This window comes from Eriocheir sinensis, chromosome 30 (genome assembly GCF_024679095.1).
Source record: "Eriocheir sinensis breed Jianghai 21 chromosome 30, ASM2467909v1, whole genome shotgun sequence".
Lineage (NCBI taxonomy): Eukaryota > Metazoa > Arthropoda > Malacostraca > Decapoda > Varunidae > Eriocheir > Eriocheir sinensis.
The window spans coordinates 6,948,181-6,968,639 of NC_066538.1; the positions used below are offsets into that span (position 1 = coordinate 6,948,181).

Genomic DNA, 20,459 nt, shown 5'->3' on the forward strand with positions numbered 1-20,459 from the left:
CCATTCAATGCCTGGGAGACTTCATCCTTCATGTCTCTTGCCTTCTTTTCCTGGGTAGAAGCTGACACAACCAAGATATTCTTCTTGACTTTCTTGTCTCTCTTCGCCACCTCTGCAAAACTAAGCGCCTGGTCAACAAGGGCATCAGCAACTGACCCCAGGCCCTCCTGCACCTTCTCAGCCCTTAACCCTTTCCATCCGTGACTCTGACGTCGCCATCACAGTATGGAAAGGGTCAAGAGGAAATGGAAGAGGATTAATCCTCTTCTAAACCTTTCAATCCTCCTCTAAATTCCTCTTAATCCTCTTCCATTTCCTCTTAAGAGGTTTAGAAGAGGATTAAGAGGCTTGGAAGAGAACTAACGGTGACGCCGTCGGATGCCTGTCGGATGCCGACGTCGGCATCGCCAGAGTGAAGGGGTTAATTCAACTTCATCTTTTACCACAGATATTTCTTTAGTTAATTCTTGCTTGAATACATCCATTTTCTCCACAATTTTCAATTTTGGTAGCCAGAGATGCTTTATGAAGGCATGGGTTGCACATCCAATTGATTTTAGGTGTATTCTCCTGCTTAATTCCAGACAAATGAGCGCACTTCACATGACACCATTTAGGGCGCAAACAGCATCCAATCCATTTCTCGGCTGTGAAATCCTCACAAACATAACAAAAATCCCTCACCTCCCCTGGCCTTGTCAGCCATGTCGACACAGCACTCCACACGGAGCAAGACGCAACACATCCGATCACGGCCACGACTACTCACTCCACTCAATAGAAGCTAACTAACTAATTATAAAGAGTTTTGTTTGCCTTGGTCATTGTACAGAGATTGGGAAGCTAACGAACAGATTAAAATGAGTTCTGCTTGTCTAAGTGATTGTAGAGAGACTAGAAGAAGCTAATTGACTAATTCTAAGGAGTTTTGTTTGTCTTGTTTTATTGAAGTGAAAGAAGAAAACCTGTTATTGAGCGTGGCCTGAAACCTCATCAACGGCAAACAGTAAATGGTAAACAGTAAATATTCACCTTTCCTTTGTTACCTCAGTTCTCCCTCCATTCCTTAATTTTCTCTTGAGGTTAAACAAAAACTATCATTATCACACTCACCCTTTTTCCTTTCCTCCATTTATCCTTTATGTTCTCCTTCCCTTTAATTTCTCTCTCCCACTGCCGTCCACAAACATCCTCCCTTCATTAATTTATCCCTTCCACTCTCTTCCACAAACATCCTCTTCTCATTAACAAGCCAAGAGGTGTATCAGCCATTCCCTCATAAGGTTATTAGTGGAAATGTGATGGTGATTCATTAAACAAATCCCTTCGCCTGTTGTTAAAGCCTCCCTCCCCTCGACCCTTCCCCATTCCCCTCCTTTCCTCCCCTTTCCCCATTCATTCCTCCCTTCATCCATTCCCTTTTCTCTCCTTTCCTCCCCTTCCCCCATTCATTCCTCCCTTCATCCATTCCCTTTTCTCTCCTTTCCTCCCCCCCTCTTCATCTTCCTCCTCCCCTTCCTTTTTTCCCCATCTTTCCTCCCTTCCCTCTCATTCCTCCCTTCTTTCCTCCCTCTCCTCTCCACCTTCCTCTTTCCCTCCCTTTTCTCTACTTTCCTCCCTCTTCCCTCCTACGCTTTCCTCTCCACCTTCCTCTTTCCCTCCCTTTTCTCTACTATCCTCCCTCTTCCCTCCTACCCTTTCCTCTCCTTTCCTCCCCTTTCTGTGTCATTCTTCTCTCCTTTCCTTCCCTTTCTCCTCGTCTTTCCTCCCTTCCCTCTCTACCTTCTCTCCATTTATTGCCTCTCTACCTTTTTTTCTTTCCTCTTCTTCCTGTTTTTCCTCCCCTTTTTTCCCTTCACTTCGTCTTTCCTCCCTTCCCTCTCTACCTTCTCTCCATTTATTGCCTCTCTCCCTTCTTTCCTCTTCTTTCTGTATTTCCTCCCCTCTCCTCTTTTTCCTCCCTTCCCTCTCCTTTCCTCCCCTTTCTGTGTCATTCCTCCCTCCTTTCCTTCACTTTCTCCTAGTTTTTCCTCCCTTCCCTCTTCACTCATTCCTCCCTCCCTCTTCTCTCCTTCCCTCCCTTTTCTGTCATTACTCCCTTCCCTCCCTTTCCTGTCATTCCTCCCTCCCTCTTCTCTCCTTCCCTCCCTTTTCTGTCATTACTCCCTACCCTCCCTTTCCTGTCATTCCTCCCTCCCTCTTCTCTCCTTCCCTCCCTTTTCTGTCATTTCTCCCTTCCCTTTCGGTCATTCCTCCCTCCCTCTTCTCTCCTTCCCTCCCTCCTCTCCCTGCCAAGCCTCACATGAACCACAAAAATCAACTCAAAATTCACGTTAAGCCAATCCTTCATCCATTGTCTCCCTCCCTTCTTCCCTCCCCCTTCCCTTTCTCTCGTGTCCTCCCCTTTCTCTCCTCCCCTCCCCCTTCTCCCCATCTCTCCTCCCTTCACTACCTCCCAGAGCTTCCTTAAAACCTAAAAATAACTTCAAATTCACGCCATGACAAGAAAATCTGACCCACATAACATAAAGACTCGAATGACAGCTCCCCCACTTCCTCCCAATTTTCCCCTTATTTCACCCCTTAACACTGCCTCCCAAGCCTCGCCCCTAAGTGTAATGGGTCCCTAATTTCCTTATTTATACTCACTCTCCACCGGAATGTTTAACTTGGGGTCTAAACGGGTAAAAAAGGTGGAAAATATGGAGCCTCTTGCAAATGGCGAGGTGCAAGCAGACGACACAGGGGTTACCAGGCGCCTGTTTCGGTCCTGTCTGTTTCCTGTTTTGTTCTTGTTTTGTTCATGTTTTGTTCTTGGCTAACTCGTTTTCTTTATGTTTTGCTCTTTGTTTTGTTTGTTGGGTCCTTAGGTGTTTGGCTTATCCCTTGTTTTGTTGATTTGTGTTAGTTGTGTTGTTTTTTGTGCTTGTTTTGTTCTTGTTTTGTTCTTGCCTGACTCGTTTTCTTTATGTTTTGCTCTTTGTTTTGTTTCTTGAGTCTATAGGTGTTTGGTTTATCCCTTGTTTTGTTGATTTGTGTTAGTTGTGGTTTTTTGTGCTTGTTTTGTTCATATTTTGTTCTTGTCTGACTCGTTTTCTTTGTTTTGCTCTTTGTTTTGTTTCTTGGGTCTAAAGGTGTTTGGCTTATCCCTTGTTTTGTTGATTTGTGTTAGCTGTGTTGTTTTTTGTGCTTGTTTTGTTCTTGTTTTGTTCATGTTTTGTTTTTGTCTGACTCGTTTTCCTTATGTTTTGCTCTTTGTTTAGTTTCTTGGGTCTATAGGTGTTTGGTTTATCCTTGTTTTGTTGGTTTGTGTTAGTTGTGTTGCTTTTTGTGCTTGTTTTGTTCTTGTTTTGTTCATGTTTTGTTTTTGTCTGACTCGTTTTCTTTATGTTTTGCTCTTTGTTTTGTTTCTTGGGTCTACAGGTGTTTGGTTTATCCCTTGTTTTGTTGGTTTTTGTGCTTGTTTTTAGTGTTTTGTTCATGTTTTGTTTTTGTCTGGCTCGTTTTCTTTATGTTTTGCTCTTTGTTTAGTTTCTTGGGTCTATAGGTGTTTGGTTTATCCTTGTTTTGTTGGTTTGTGTTAGTTGTGTTGCTTTTTGTGCTTGTTTTGTTCTTGTTTTGTTCTTGTCTGACTCGTTTTCTTTATGTTTTGCTCTTTGTTTTGTTTCTTGGGTCTACAGGTGTTTGGTTTATCCCTTGTTTTGTTGTTTTTGTGCTTGTTTTTAGTGTTTTGTTCATGTTTTGTTCTTGTCTGACTCGTTTTCTTTATGTTTTGCTCTTTGTTTTGTTTCTTGGGTCTATAGGTGTTTGGTTTATCCCTTGTTTTGTTGGTTTGTGTTAGTTTTGTTGTTTTTTGTGCTTGTTTTTAGTGTTTTGTTCATGTTTTGTTCTTGTCTGACTCGTTTTCTTTATGTTTTGCTCTTTGTTTTGTTTGTTGGGTCCTTCGGTGTTAGGTTTATCCCTTGTTTTGTTGGTTTGTGTTAGTTTTGTTGTTGTTTTTGTGCTTGTTTTTTGTGTTTTGTTCATGTTTTTTTTGTCTGACTCGTTTTCTTTATGTTTTGCTCTTTGTTTTGTTTCTTGGGTCTATAGGTGTTTGGTTTATCCCTTGTTTTGTTGGATTGTGTTAGTTGTGTTGTTTTTTTGTGCTTGTTTTTAGTGTTTTGTTCATGTTTTGCTCATGTTTTGTTCATGTCTGACTCGCTTTCTTTAGTTTTTTTGCAGTTTGTTTTGTTTGTTGGCAGGGGCGGATCCAGAAAATCAATTTTGGGGGGGCACGATGGTAAAAATTCATAAGTTAGCGACAGCCTCAAAACAGTGAAGACCAATGGATAGTGATGGCGATTCTTTGCTTAAAATCCGCAGCTCCCGAGCAATCAACGTATATGTGACAAATGAATTTTTCTTGTATCAATATATGCAGTGCAATCAATATTTAAGCTGGCAAGTAATAACAACAAACAATTCAAATTGTACATCCGACCAGTGAAAAGGCAGATCTGAAAAGGTAGAAATCATCACCATACGAACATTAATTCGAAGAAAAGTAAATTTAACGTTTATTTCGATATATGTAGGCAGCAAGGGTGATCATAATACAGGACATATATAAATTACACACCTAACCTTTACAAGATTGGGGGCTCCCGTGGTCCCGTGGTAGAGTCTCTACCTTGCGCTTCGGCGGGCTGCTGGGGCGTGGGTTCGAGACCTATACTATCAGTTACCATGGGGGTGGAAAGGTGGGCTCTTTCCGACACCCTCAGCCCCGTTGTTGGGCCTCCTCCTTGAAAGAATTAGGTATCTCTGTACTAGCCGTCTGGGGGGTTGCGCGGCATGCACCGCCTTCCTCCATTAGGGTATATCCCCAACGAAATACCCAAAAAAAACAAAAACAAAAAAACTTTACAAGAAAGAGTTAATATGTAAAATTAGACACAGCTGAAGATAAAAAGGAATTCTAATAGGGCTTTTTTTTTTTTACATGGGATTGAGGTAACACATTTGCAAAGATTGGCTGATCTAAAGAAATATGTTTACAAATTCCCAAGTATTCAACAAGTGCTCACTAAGCAAAGAGTTGTCGGCGGTTTTTTTCGCCGAATTTGCTTATCACTCTCTCGACTGAAATGCGGATATCATAGTGGAGGGCAAGTCCGTGCAGGCGCTCTTGGCCGACGGTACTCCTCAAATACATATAGGTTTTCAGCCTTTTCAATGCTGAGAAAGACCTCTCGGCTTCCGCGTTGGAGACTGGAAGATAAGTTTTCAAGAGAATGGCGAGATTGGGGAACATGCTGGTGCTGGCGTGTGCCTGGGCTTCTTTGATAGTTTGGAAGACCGGAACAGATAATGCCCAGCGCTCCGCTTCCGCCTTCACGAGTGTCAGGGATTCGATGTCGAGCTCGTAGAGCTTCGCCGCTTGAAGCACAGCCGCAACATCCGTTTCGGGGCCTTTGAGGAGTTGCTTGAGCTGAAGTGCGACAGGCACTGTGTCGTCGCCGAACCGACTCTTCAACTCAGCCAAGACGTGGTCCACGAACGGAATGTACACCGCCCGGCGGTAGTACTCCTCAGCATTCTCGCACGGAACATTTGATCGCTGGGTCTGTCGTCCACTGAGTCGTGCCACAGGGATAGTGTTTTGCGATGACCCCACCTCGACCAAAAGCTCTTCCGCATTCATGAACACGTCGTGGAAATGATTTTCCGCATCTGCTCTGAACTCGGCAAAAATGGTCTCGATGCCACGAATCGTGTCATAGGCTGCACCAGGTCGCCATCTTTTCTCTGAAGAATTCGGCTCGGCTCGAGAGTATGCGCCAAAAGCCGCCAATATACACTCCACTACAACCAGTCCAACGATAAAGCGGGGAACACGTATGGCGATGAGAAGGAGCCCAGCGTTGGCGTCAAGCTCTTCCTCTAGAAAAACAGCGATGACAGGCAGAAATTCAACGAAAACCAGCACTGCTCTTCGTCTCATCAGCTCTCCTCCTCATACTGATAGTCTTCTACCTCTCAAATTCCGCCGCCATGTTGCCTCTCTTTCTATCTTCTATCGATATTTTCATGCTGACTGCTCTTCTGAACTTGCTAACTGCATGCCTTCCCCCTCCCGCGGCCCCGCTGCACACGACTTTCTACTCATGCTCATCCCTATACTGTCCAAACCCCTTATGCAAGAGTCAACCAGTATCTTCACTCTTTCATCCCTCACGCTGGTAAACTCTGGAACAATCTTCCTTCATCTGTATTTCCTCCTGCCTACGACTTGAACTCTTTCAAGAGGAGGGTATCAGGATCGACACCTCTCCTCCCGAAATTGACCTCTCGATCTTTTTGGACACTCCTTTGACCTCTATTCAGGAGCAGTGAGTAGCGGCCTTTTTTTTATATTTTTCTTTACGCCCTTGAACTGTCTCCTTAGCTGTAAAAAAAAAAAAAAATGCGTCATGCCTCTCAATCCACCTGGTGGGTCACAGGGGAACAAGCTTTTCGCGCTTGGCCGAGGTGAGGTTGACAACCTCTGTGAAGCGGAGAGAGTGGATATTCGAAGAATGAACGAAGTTGTACACCTCGGTCAGTGTTTGAAGAGCGATCTTCACTTCCTTGACGCCACACGCCTTCGTCAATCTAGAGTATGCTAACCAGATTTGGTGTCCTTACTTGATAAAGGATATAGAGGCCTTAGAGAATATGTTCAGCGTCGAGCCACCAAAATGGTACCACATTTAAAAGACCTTCCCTACGAAGAACGGCTGAAGAAGCTCGATCCTACAGGAGATCCAGGGGAGACCTGATTGAAGCTTATACAAGATTATAACACAGAAATACGATCAGATGCACAAGAGGGATTTTCAAGATGAGGGAAGACGAAATAACCAGAGGAAACACCAAGAAGATATTTAAGACAAGATCTAGACTCAACATCAGGAAGTATGCTTTTTCAAACAGGGTCGTCAACACCTGGAATGATTTGCCAGGGTGGGTGGTAAATGCCGAAACAGTGTTGACATTTGAATCAAACCTTGATAAAGTGTGGGCAAAGAGACTATAGTCTCCTTGAGTGTGGGAGGGCCAGGAACTAAAGTTTAACTATAGAGCACACATAACCCCCACACGCAGCCAACACATTAAGAACCAGGCTTTTGAACTGGAGCCACAGGCTTAGGCCTCTTCCAGAACATCATCTGTGAGTATCTGTGAGTATAATGCCACGGATGGAAGCAAGCCATGCCAACCATCGTCATCATCAGGGTCCAGGCGCCGTAGCCAAGGCGAAAACACAACACAGAAGAGGAAGCTTCCGAGGCACGTGGACCGCCGCCGTGTGCCGCAGTATTGAAGGGCTAGAAGGAGGAGTGTCGTGGCGCGGTGGTGACCCTGGACTGTGCTTGTGGACGTGCCGGGGCTGTGCAAAGGCAGGGGCGGCAGCCATGACGGAGGGGAGGCAAGAGGTGAGTGACAAGACCTGCATCGGCGCGCGGCTGTTGGCACACACATTACTTACAAGGCTTATCTACTTCTTCACCTGTCACTGTGGAATTTGACTTTTGTCTTGCATATCTCTTGCTATTCATCTTTCTTTACGACCATTTCACTCAGAAATGGCTGAATGAGGGATCCAAGGGGATGCAAACTCCCTAACACTAGGGGTGATCTCAAATTTGGTGTGATTAAAATGAGTGGGAAACCCTATTAGGTGTGGTTATGTTTGTTATGATTTATTGTTTATGATATATATGTGTGATACACTTGGCCATTCGCTGTTGTCAATGTGGAAGCCAGTGGTCAGGGTGGCAGGTCAGTTCTGGTGGTGGCAGAGTGGTAAAAATGGTAATTATTGAGAATCACTACGCGCCTCCAAAATACGATATTATGCCTCTGTATTGTAGTTAAGGGACGAAATACACGTCCCTGAATCATAATATGAAAGCGGAAAACTTAAAAGTAAAGAAAAAGTGGTAAAGGTAGTGAACGGTTAAGATTCGTTTTAGGTCCGTGCCAGTATCTCATTACCTACCTTATGAAACATCAGTATCTCTTCATATATCTTTTCTACAAACCTTCAACAGTCATGGAAATGCTTTGAAAATCTAATTCAAGGACTTATTTTTACTCTTGAAAATAGGGGATAATGTTTACGAAAGCGCGACGGCTGCGGCGATGCTGCAGCTGGTGTTGCAAGAAATACCTCCTCTGAAATAAGTCACATATACATAGGGGGTCGAGGGGGGTGGAGTAGTTTAAATATGCTCCCCGACCCTAAACCCTCTGCCAGCTACTTTACGGCTGCGGCGGCTGCAGCGTCGCCACGGCCGCCGCCAGAGGAGGCGACGCGCTTTCATAAACATTATCCCCTATTTTCAAAAGTAAAAAAAAAAGTCCTTGAATTGGATTTTCAAAGCATTTCCATGACTGTTGAAGGTTCGTAGAAAAGATATATGAAGAGATACTGATGTTTCATAAAGTAGATTATGAGATACTGGCACGGACCTAAAACGAATCTTTACCAAGACATATTATACACACGCGTGCCGCTTTGTTTTGATGGCGGCCATTGGGAAGTGAGCAGTGTTGCCAACGATCCAGTTAGCGATGGTACGCTTAGTTAGCCATTAGCCCACGCATGTGAGACCAGGTCCACCATGCGTGTTTTTTTTAATTTTTTTTAGAACACGCACTTTTACCTAATACTATACCCGGCCCAAACCTTCATAAAACCCTTTGGGTAAAGGTGCGTGTTCTAAGAAAAAAGAAAAAAAAAAATAACCATGCGTGGTGGACCTGGTCTCACATGCGTGGGCTAATGGCTAACTAAACGTACCATCGCTAACCTAGCGTACCATCGCTAACCGGATCTTTGGCAACACTGCTCTCTTCCCAATGGCCGCCATCAAAACAAAGCGTGCGTATGTATAATATGTCTTTTCACTACCTTTACCACTTTTTCTTTACTTTTAAGTTTTTCCGCCTTCATATTATAGTTAAGGGACATGTATTTCGTCCCTTAAGTATAATATGGAGGCGTAATATCGTATTTTAGAGACGCGTAGTGATTCTCAATAATTACCGTAAAAAGCCTCTTTGTCATTCCCCAAGTAGCGCTGAATTATTTGTAAGTCAGTCAAGGCACATGTGTCACACTCCATGTCATAGAACAGACTGAATTCAAATCATACCTACTTCCCGTAGCAAGTAAAAAGGAACTATATGATTGGGTTTGAGTATAGATATGTACAGATAACTCTCGATTTACGCGAGTATTGTGTCCTTGAAGAGGTCGCGTAAATCAAAAACAATTTAAATCAAACAAGAGGTTGGTTTCTATCGAAAAATAAATATTCACTTCATTTAGTGGAGAGAGAGAATATCCATATCACCGAGATATCCACTCAGGCACTCAGTCTCAGCCTCACTCGTGTGAGGAAGAAATGAGGGACACCATGAGCGACTGGCTAGTATTGGTACCGGTACCGATGCAGTCTGGTACCGGTGATGTACCATATAGCTGGTACTGGTACCTGCCCACACTATTGTCGAGTAGCGTGGCAGCGTGGGTACTGTATTGTTGTTCAAGTGGCGCGTGGGAAGAACTGAGCTCCGCTGTGTGAGTCCAGTTGCGTGAGACATCTGGTGGCCACTCCATAAAATATCGCGTATAAGTGGAAAAAACGTGTAAATTAAACATTTATTTGGATTTTGGACCCCGCGTTATTTTAAAAACGTGTAAACCAAACTCGCGTAAATGGAGAGTTACCTGTATCTTATTGGCCAAAACAATAAGTCACAGCTTCTGATTGGCCCTGACACATTGAAAGCTCCCATCCGGCCACCAGCGTCGCCATATTATCGTATTCAGCCTCTTATGTTTGCCGATTTCCGACCCCAAAACGGTCTCCTCCACCCCAATAACTGGCTTCATATGTAGCTATAAAAAAAAGGTTAATTATTGGTGCTTCTTGGCAATAGTTATTAGTCAGAAATCAGTAAATACGGTGCTCAGAGTACTATGATCTGGCACCGGTGCGTGGGTGTCTGGCGACCACCCACACACATCCAGGCAATACTCAATCGTGTCGTCCTCACTTCCTCAGCCCCCAACTCAGTGTGCGACGAGCCATGAGGACAGGGGGTGCGATTGATTGCTTTTCAGTTACATGTGTTATTATTAAGGATGAACCGATGTATTGGTATCAATATCGGTGGTATCGGCACATTTTAAGAGTATCGGTATCGGCTGATTTTCTGCTGATACTACTGATACTTGAAGGAGTTTTGTACGTCACATGTCACTCGTTGCAAATAAATTTGTTCAACAGAAGTTAGATTTTCTAAATTGTTAGAAAAATATTAGAAAAGTGTAATTATCTAGTATCATGATACTACATAGTTTGGAATTTCCTGCGATTTAATTTTCATCACTTTAAACGATAAGATTCATATTACTTTGAATACAAGTATATAATACTTAGTATACAGTATAGCCTTTGGTACTGCGGACGCGTACAATACAGGTTTAATACTAGTAGCTTTGGCGTGGGATTGGCAGAGCTCCTCCACTCGCCTCATTTGCATGCCTTAGTCAGTCAGACGGTCACCCCGCGACGGGGCATGCTGCCAGGGTCTGGGGATTTCTTCACAGTCTGCCTAAATGTATGCCAATGGACTGTATTGGCTATACAGGCAGCGTCGTGCGTGGCCACTCGATGAACTGTCAAAGCAGTACTTTCCATAGAATTCAAGTTATGCACTAGTGCGTCTGAGGCTGCCTCCAGGATACAAGGCCTTGGTGCTGCCACCTCTCTGAACCAACGACTGCACACACTTTACTTTTACCCGATTTCCTGACACTGCTATTTGACATGGAGGAAAACTGAAATCGGGCAGGAGTGAAGTGTGTGCAATCATCGGCTTGGAGAGATGGCGGCACCATGGCCGTGTATCTCGGAGACAGCCTCAGACACACTCTAGTTCATAACTTGAACTCTGTGGAAAGTACAGCTTGGAGTTGAGTGGCCACATGTGGTGCTGCCTGTATAGCCAATATGGTCCATTAGGGTAATGCTAACCTAGCTGAGTCAACGAGTTAACGAGTCTATAGTGGGTCTTTTTTTTCTCTCAACATTTGATATTGCCCTTCAGTTGCTGGAATTGTTGTATAAAAAAAATCACTGCACAGGTATTGGTATCGGTTAAATATTGGGGTATCGGTATCGGTCAGAAGTTTAGTATTGGTACATCCCTAGTTATTATTCCCATTTGAACATATTTTCTAGACCATTTCCGATGCTCAATAGATTAATCTGAATACACTGAGGTACAAACAATATAGAATATATGTCCCTTGTGCTTCACAGACCACGCTTACTCCTCCTACATATATACCGAGTCTGCTTTCCACATGGTCTTGCGAGGGCTGAAGTGCTTATCATTCCTCATTTCTGCATATCATGAGGACGAAGCTTATTTGTGATGAGTTTTTATGTTTTTGTCATTGATTTGTATTATTTGTTTAGCAGAGGAGGGATGTGCAGGCAAAGTCAGGGAACTATTGATTACCCTGGAGGATAGTTAGTATTAATTAGTTACATAAAAAAATATCGGAGTTAAAGTCTTGTTTATCCATTGTGAGATGGGTGAAGTTAGTACAGATATAACTTTTTCTTATTTCCTTTCATATTAGAAAAATTTGTGTATCTTCGAATATTGTTATTAGAGTTTGTGGAGGAGTATGATTTAGAAATATTAAATTTAACCAAAGCGGAGGGAATGGTAACCTGGGCAGAAAGGGGAAGGGATTCAGCTATAGATTACCTATATCCTAGTAAACGAGAAGGCCAGGTAGATGGTCAGGGATATGTGGATAGATGAGGAGGGGCTCATAGATATAGTGAGTAACCACAATATGATGGTCTTAAATTGTGTTAGCCAGGGCCAGAGGGAGGAGGGGGGAAACAGGAATAAAGACTGCTGCTGGAACATGAGAGGGAGTGACTGGGAGGCCTTTGGAAGAGACCTAGCATGTGTAGAATGGGGTGTGGATGAAACGAATGACAGGATGTGGAGGACAGTAAATGAGACAGCCAAGAGGAGGATAGGAATAATAGAGATAGGGAGTGGTAGGAGACAGGGAAAGAGCAAAGTAGTAAAGAAAATACCAAGTAACAAATATAGATTGATTTTTGTCTGGAATTTGATTGATACACGTAGATGTTACTGACACAGGTGACTGGTGCCTGGTCTGAACTTGTATGATATATCCCCACATATACCGGACTGGCCCCCCAAAATTTGTTTAAGCCAAAATTTGTTATATTGTGGTCATTAATTGCAAGGTTTTCTGTACTCCATTGCCTAATAAAAATTGTTCTTGAAAATGTCACAGAGTTGGATGATTTGTGGTTCTAAAAACTAGAAACCTAGGACATGAAAAGATGAAAGCAAGGTTTTAGAATTCAAACTGTTCATTCTTAACCCAGTAGCAGCGGGGATCATGTTTCTTAATGGTCCCCCCAAGCGAGAAAAATGAGAAAAATCACACCTCACACAAACCATTTCATAATATATATCAAAGCATTTGTGATCAGATTATCATCTATTTTTGGGGGTTTAAATCATGGCACAAATTTAGCCTGTCGCTGCTACATGATAAAGCCACAAATTTAGCCCGTCGCTGCTACATGATAAAGCCACAAATTTAGCCCGTCGCTGCTACATGATAAAGCCACAAATTTAGCCCGTCGCTGCTACCGGGTTAAGACTCTTGCTGTCACACTTCCCATTGCCTGTACAGTAAAACCCCAATTATCCGAAATGGAAGGGGGGAAGCCTCTTTCGGATAAGCCGATTTTTCGGATAATCCGGATTTATGGCCGCCATTTTGATCGCCGCCAGTTTGATCGTCGGCATTGTGTTCTGCTGTATGGTAAGGACGACTTTCTTCCTTTTCCCGGTTTCTTTCGGCATGGTGATGTAGAAAGAAGTGAGGTCGAACACAGGTAAGAGAGCGCGATGTAAACAATGAAACCAAACAAACCTGCTAAACAAAGTAGTACGCTTAAAACATGTGATGTAAATGTTTTATTGTATGTTTGTCTGTGTGTCTCCTTGTCTGGACCAGTGTATGTTGATACTTGTGAGCGTTGCAGATCTGAATTGTGAATGTTGCAGAGTGCGATTGTGAATGGTTGCAAGCTTGCAAGTGTGACCTTGATGCATCGTGCAGGTGAAGATACAGTATGATGACTCATATTATCGCGTATGTTGGAAGGGAATGTGGCATGGAGTGGAGAGGGAGTCGTGTTTGTGTCGTTGTCTTGAGAGTAGTGTGAGAGTAGTCGGCAGTAGTTTGTTACCTTGCTGGGGAAAGATGCGGACGGTGTTGTTGAGAGTTTGTTTAATGTTTTTTGTCTAATACATTGATCTATTCGTTACAAGCTATTTTGGCAATACGTATTAGAAAGCATATTCATTTTAACTGTTCTTATCAATTTTAAATGTGTTAATATAGTACATATGTAGTTACTTTTATTTATTTTTGATGTTTTATAACGTTTTAGTATAGATAAAAAAATAAATTTTAATTGCATTATCCAGATCAATTTCGGATAATCCGGTTTTTCGGATAATCCGCTTTCGGATAATCGGGGTTTTACTGTAGTTCCATTACAACAGCTTTCCAAAAATTAACTGCTTCCGCCTCCTGCAGGATGAGTCTGGAAATACCATTGCCTCCGATCTGCCAAGGGGCGTGGCACTGCTGGCTGACCTCACCACCAGCCTCCGTACGGCCCAGGCCACCTTTGACGCCCTGGCACAGCGGATCAAGGACGGGGACCTCAGCACAGCGCAGGTGGGGGGCTGATGACTTATCCTGGCGGCAATGGGGGGGACAATGGCAGACCCTCCCCCCCCCTCCTCTTCTTTTTCTCTCTCTTGTCTCACTTTTCTCTCCTCTCTTCTTTTTTTTCTTCTCTCTCTCTCTCTCTCTCTCTCTCTCTCTCTCTCTCTCTCTCTCTCTCTCTCTCTCTCTCTCTCTCTCTCTCTCTCTCTCTCTCTCTCTCTCTCTCTCTCTCTCTCTCTCTCTCTCTCTCTCTCTCTCTCTCTCTCTCTCTCTCTCTCTGTCTCTCTCTCTCTCTCTCTCTGTCTCTCTCTCTCTCTCTCTCTCTCTCTCTCTCTCTCTCTCTCTCTCTCTCTCTCTCTCTCTCTCTCTCTCCTCTCTCTCTCTCTCTCTCTCTCTCTCTCTCTCTCTCTCTCTCTCTCTCTCTCTATCTCTCTCTCTCTCTCTCTCTCTCTCTCTCTCTCTCTCTCTCTCTCTCTCTCTCTCTCTCTCTCTCTCTCTCGTACATTTTTCATCTTTTGATAAAAATGTTTTAAGGAATATATTTGAGTTCATTTCCACTGAGTTGCAAGTACTTTTGATGAATATATTGGTGTATTTACTTATCTATTGAAATTTGATATATATGCCAAAAGAGAAATAGATAAATAGTTTACCATGAGCTGTGCTGTGCTAAAAAATACCATCATAAAATTGCTTAGTGAATGAAATTGCACATATCACGATACATAAAAGAAACGATTGACTTATTTCAGGGCATAAGTCTGCTTGAGCTGAAGAACCAGTCTTTCCTCTCCTACCTGGCCAACCTCACCTACGCCACCCTGAGCAAGCTGAAGGGAGGCAGGATAGAGAGCAACCCTTGTATAGGTGAGTGTCTGCCCCAACCTACAGTGCCTTGTATCTTTTAAGCTCCTTTCACCTCTCCATTGTGTAGCATATTTGATTTCAGTTCATTTAGTTTTTATTATTTAGATATGTTGTAGAGTTTCGTGCTCTTGTCAGGATTGTAGATGTCAAGCTTCTTCAAGCCTCCTTTCCATTGTGTAGTGTACAGTCAACCTTCAACGTCTGCGGGGGTTATGTAACAGACTTTCCTGCGGATGTCAAGGATTCACGGATATCTGCTGATAGATTCTTACATATACCAACCATTTGTGTAGTTACTGCAAGTATGAAGGTGTGTGATGAGCCATAAGTGCTTTGGTTGGCCACAAAAGTGCTCAAGAAAACCCAGATCTTTAACTTGATAATATCCGCAGGCTACCCCGTGGAAATACAAATTCGTGTATGTTGAGGTTTGCCTGTATTTAATTTCTGTAGAGTTTGTTTTCATGCTACCTATCGATATATAGTAAAGTTTTCTCATCTTATAAAGTCTGTATATTGGTTCTGTCACATTCTCTCCATCGTGTAGCATTTTTTTGTATTAGTTAGTTTTCATGCCTTGGATATACAGTAAAGTTTTTGGTGCACTTGTCAGAGCGTCTGGTGGAGCAGCGCGTGGTCTTGGAGAGGCTGCGGCCCCTCGAGGAGAAGCTCAAGTACCAGATAGACAAGCACGTGAAGGTGAGTGCAGCTCCTCCTTGAATATAGGGACACCGGGGTGGGGTGGGGTGGGGGCAAAAAGGTCAGGTATGTTACTCTGCATCACTGACAGGGACGTGAAAAGAGGTCAGGTGTGTTAGTCTACCTGCAAGACTGACAGTGTGGAAAAAGTCTCATCCACTTATGTTATTGATGGATGCTAAGGTCAGTCACTTTCACTTCTCACATAAGCTATTTCTAAAGGTCAAAGAGGGGGTCAGTCGGGTTCTAATGAGTGTTTCTTTAGGTTCACCGTACAGAAGAAGGGTCACACTACCACCAGGGTCATAAAACTACTCCTGGAAATGCCAAAGAGGGGGTCAGTCGGGTTCTAATGAGTGTTTCTTTAGGTTCACCGTACAGAAGAAGGGTCACACTACCACCAGGGTCATAAAACTACCCCTGGAAATGTCCAAAACTCCTACAAAAGCCTTGTCAAATATGTGTTCTTGGGCAGTGAAATGTCTTATAATACGACCCTAAGTCTCATTCACTCATCCACTCACAATATTGATGGATGGTAAGCTTCATCCACTTGTCGTTTTAACATTTTTAACAGATGCACAGTCTCATCCATTCCTCATCTTCCTTTTGTTTAGTGTCCTTATTTTTCCTCATGGGGTTGGATGGACTATAAGGGTCATATTATAAGACATTTTGCTGCCCAAGAACACATATTTGACAAGGGTTTCATAGGAGTTCTGGACATTTCCAGGAGTAGTTTTATGACCCTGGTGGTAGTCTGACCCTTCTTCTGTACTGTGAACCTAAAGAAACACTCATTAGAACCCGACTGACCCCCTCTTTGGCATTTCCAGGAGTAGTTTTATGACCCTGGTGGTAGTTTGACCCTTCTGTATCGTGAACCTGAAGAAACACTCATTAGAACCGGACTGACCCCCTCTTTGGCATTTCCAGGAGTAGTTTTATGACCCTGGTGGTAGTTTGACCCTTCTTCTGTACCGTGAACCTGAAGAAACACTCATTAGAACCCAACTGACCCCCTCTTTGGCATTTCCAGGAGTAGTTTTATGACCCTGGTGGTAGTTTGACCCTTCTGTACCGTGAACCTAAAGAAACACTCATTAGAACCCGACTGACCCGCTCTTTGGCCTTTAGAAACAGCTGATGTGAGAAGCAAAAGTGTCTTATAATTATTGACCCAAGTCTCTCCCTCTCTTGACGATCACATCCTCTCTCCTCCCTGATGTTTGTCCTTCTCACGTCCTCCACACACAGTCTCCAGGTTTTCTTTGATCTTCCAGCTGGTCTCCTCCCTTCTACCTCTACCTCTGTTTCTTCTGAGTACATGGCCTTCCTCCTCCCTCCTCTTGATGTACCTATATTATCTCAGTTTTTGCCTCCTCAGCGCACTCAACACATTCTCCACACCACACATCTTCATCACCACTCATCCACTTACGGTATTGATGGGTGCTAAGAGTCTCATCCACTCACTCAGGCAGCAACAGAGGGTGTGGCGAGTGCGGATGACCCACTAAGGCTGAAGGGTGACCTCGACAACATAGGCTCGTCGTCGTCTTCCGAGGACGAGGACGAGGGGCAACAGCAGGGAGGTGGAGGCAAGAAGAAGAAGAAGAAGGGCGAGGAAGGGGAGGACAGTGATGACGGGAAGACCTACAAGGCTCCCAAGATCTCGCAGATGAAATACGGTGATGATTTGTGCCGTTTGTCGTTGTTTTGTTTGTTTTTCTGGTCATTTGTTCCTTCCGTTGCCATCTACGTGAATTGTCTTTGTCTAGTTTGTTTATGACCCCATTACCCATTGTCTAGTTGTTAGGTTTGGTTAGTTTTTTTTCTTCTCCTCTCCTGATTTTCCCTTCCTTCCTTTTTCTTTAATTTTCTTCCCTTTACTCTCCTCCACATTGTCTTCCACCCATCTACACATTGCTGTCTAGTTTGTCTGCACTTATTGCTTACCTTGTTCTTCAGTTCCTTTATTCCCTCATCTACACCAATTTTTGTTGTATAGTTTGTTCTACAGCTCATTAATTTCTTTGTCATCTTTACCTCATGGTCTAGTTTCGTAGGTTTGGTTCGGTTATTATTTTTCCCTTCTTTTATTTTGTTTTTTCCTTTTCTTAATCTTTCTAGCCTCTCCCTCCCTCCACTTTGCCTTCTACTCATCTACACATTGTTGTCTTGTTTGTTCTAAAGCTCATTCGTTCCCTCGTCATCTACAATGTTTGCTTTGTTCTTCAGTTCATCTACACCAATTGTCTGGTTTGCTCTTCACCTCACACATTGCCCCATCATCTTCACCCATTGTCCAATTTGTTATTCAGCTTATTTGTTCCCTTGTCATCTACACTTATTGTCTAGTTTGTTCCATAGCTCATATTTTCCCTTCATCATCTACAGACACTCTCTCATCATATACACACCTTCTCTCTTAATCTACATCCATTGTCATTTTTATTTATTTATTTTTTTTTTTTACAGCAAAGGAGACAGCTCAAGGGCACAAAAAAGTAAACATTAATAAAAAAAAAGCCCGCTACTCGCTGCTCCTAAAAAGAATCCAAAGAGGTGGCCGAAAGATAGGTTACATAATTGATTTTCTTATTGCTCACGAATTGATTCATATCTGCCATCACCCATCACTTAATGTTCTTTGCCTCACACTTCCACCTATCTGTCCATCCACACCATGCCAATCAATATCTAGCTTATTTTGTACTCATTCAACTCTTCCTTTTATTGTGTAGCATATTTGATTTTTCTAGAGTCAGTTTTCATACCATCTCTCCCTGCTTATCCCCACACCTAACGCTCACCTTCCCTCACCTCTGCACCCCAGACCTGGAGGAGGACAAGGACAAGGCCAAGGAAAGGGCGCGGCGTCGGGTCCTGAACTCCAGCATGCTGCGCGACGCTCTGGAGGACCACACGGAGGACCCAGAGGTGGTGTACAACATGGACGTACTCAAGCAGAAGGCCATCAGGAAGCGCAAGGAGATTGAGGAGTGAGTGCAGGAGGGGCTGGGCTGGGTTGGGCTGGGCTGGTTTGTCTGGGGTTGGGTTGGGCTGGGCTGGTTTGTCTAGGGTTGGGCTGGGCTGGTTTGTGTGGGGTTGGGCTGGGCTGGTTTGTCTGGGGTTGGGCTGGGCTGGCTTGTCTGGGGTTGGGCTGGGCTGGCTTGTCTGGGGTTAGGTTGGGCTGGGCTGGGCTGGGTTGGGCTCTTTTGTCTGGGGTTGGGTTGGGTTTGAATTAAGCTACAGTCACTCTAACCATTTGTATCCCTGGGCTTAAGATCACCCAAGGCACGCTGCTGAAAGAACCATCTGGCCAGTCTGGGTCAAAGTTGTCTGATTTGCTCATGGGCTTATTACCAACTTCCTCAATTAGTAGAAACGAATTGTAATTACTCTAAAAATAGTAGTCTGGTGTTCATGTTTCTTCTGTGTGGGTTATTGACTAATTGAAGAGCATCCAAGCCACCGTCTGTATCTTCTGCATATACCAGGTACACGCATGTTGGTTGATGTAAATTTTTTAATGTTATGTCCACTCCACCATCATCACCCCACTCTCCACAGATACGAGGAGTCTCACATGATCCGCAAACAGCTCACCAAGAAGGAGCGTGCGGCCCAGCGGCAGATCACCACGCTGGGCACCATGGGCTCGGAGATGCTGGGCTTCACCTCCCTCGACCCGCTTCACGCCTCTGGGAATGCTGACGACCCTGATGAGCCCCGGGCCAAGAAGATGAAGACGTCGGGTGCTGGGGCTAAAGGGAAGAAGGGCAAGGGCAAAGGGAAAGGAAAGGGCAAGAAAGGTTGGTTTTGGTCATAATTGCCTGTCTGCTGTTTTGTTTACACTTAAGAAGATAGTTTCAGGGATAAAAAAAAGTGTAGGTTAGTGTTTTGTAGCTTGGCCTGTAATTAGGTTATGACTGTATTTTTTTATGCACTTCTGAGCTTATTATTTGATCTGTGTTATTTGCGTCTTAGTTGAGAACATATATCTTACACAACAGCTATGTTAATGAAAGTATATGTGTAGTTGTATATTCTTTTTTTGCATAGCTTTAGAGGAGTGAATACATTGGTAACAGTGATGGAAATATAGTACTTTCAGTGTAAAAAAAATATGCATTGCTATATATACTTTTTCAGCATTTTCTTCTTCTACTAATGACCTCTTTTATTTCTCTCATTTTTTAACCTTTTGTCCTACCAATAACAACCTCTTCTGTTTCTCTTTCATTTTTTTACTTTTTATTCTGGTGCTAAATGATTTCTTCTTTCGTTAAACTTTTCCAGCTTTTCATGGTACTTCTACTGACCTCTTTTATATCTCTCATTTTTTAACCTTTTGTCCTACCAATAACAACCTCTTCTGTTTCTCTTTCATTTTTTTACTTTTTATTCTGGTGCTAAATGATTTCTTCTATCGTTAAACTTTTCCAGCTTTTCATGGTACTTCTACTGACCTCTTTTGTTTCTCTTTCTCCTGCAGGTTTCAAGAAGAAGAGAAAACACTAGGCATGTCGGCCACTTACATACATATCTCCCGTGTATGTGTGTGTATGCTGGGTAAGCTTGTGTACACTTGAAGGGTAGTGTAGGAGTCAGGGATATAAAGGTGTATCTTGTTATTGATGTGTCTGGTCTCCTCCTGTGGTTTGTCCTACAGTATGTGTGTGTGTGTGTTTGACTTGATGATGACGAGAGAGTGAGTGAGTGAGAGTGTGTGTGTGAGTGTATGAGTAGGAGAGAGGACAGAGGATTACATAGATTTACATAGATATTCAGACCACACAGGCCCTAGGAGAGCAAGATTAAAGAACAAAGTGTTTACTTATGATAATAAAACTCGTCTCTCGTAACACTTTTTTATCTTCACATAAATTCCCAAGTGGTACACTGAGATTTGAGGGCATACAAAACACATGTAAACACAACCTGTTAATTCTTATTGGGGGAAGAGGGGGGGGGGGGGGGGGGGGGTTGCAGGGTGGCGGAACAGCTAAGAGGAGGAGGGGAGGGAAGAATGAGCAGACGG

General features: G+C 43.5%; 2 protein-coding genes across 2 annotated transcripts in view; one reads left to right on the forward strand and one right to left on the reverse strand.

Annotated features, from left to right (window-relative positions):
• The window catches only part of LOC127005749 (actin-binding protein IPP-like), a 25,536-nt gene extending 18,098 nt beyond the window's left edge, over positions 1-7,438 (reverse strand). The window contains exons 1-2 of the mRNA XM_050874860.1: positions 7,316-7,438; positions 2,650-2,818 (exon numbers count right to left, since the gene is read on the reverse strand). Of these exons, the coding sequence (XP_050730817.1) occupies positions 2,650-2,818; positions 7,316-7,438 (292 nt within the window). The remainder of the gene's footprint in view (positions 1-2,649; positions 2,819-7,315) is intronic.
• On the forward strand, positions 7,267-20,283 carry LOC127005534 (neuroguidin-like). Its single transcript, XM_050874461.1, has 8 exons — positions 7,267-7,457; positions 13,712-13,855; positions 14,599-14,713; positions 15,327-15,412; positions 16,893-17,103; positions 18,252-18,417; positions 18,989-19,230; positions 19,914-20,283. Exons 1-8 carry the CDS (start codon positions 7,437-7,439, stop codon positions 19,937-19,939), a joined length of 1,011 nt encoding a protein of 336 aa, XP_050730418.1. The 5' UTR covers positions 7,267-7,436; the 3' UTR covers positions 19,940-20,283.
• Positions 20,284-20,459: the final 176 nt, after the last annotated feature.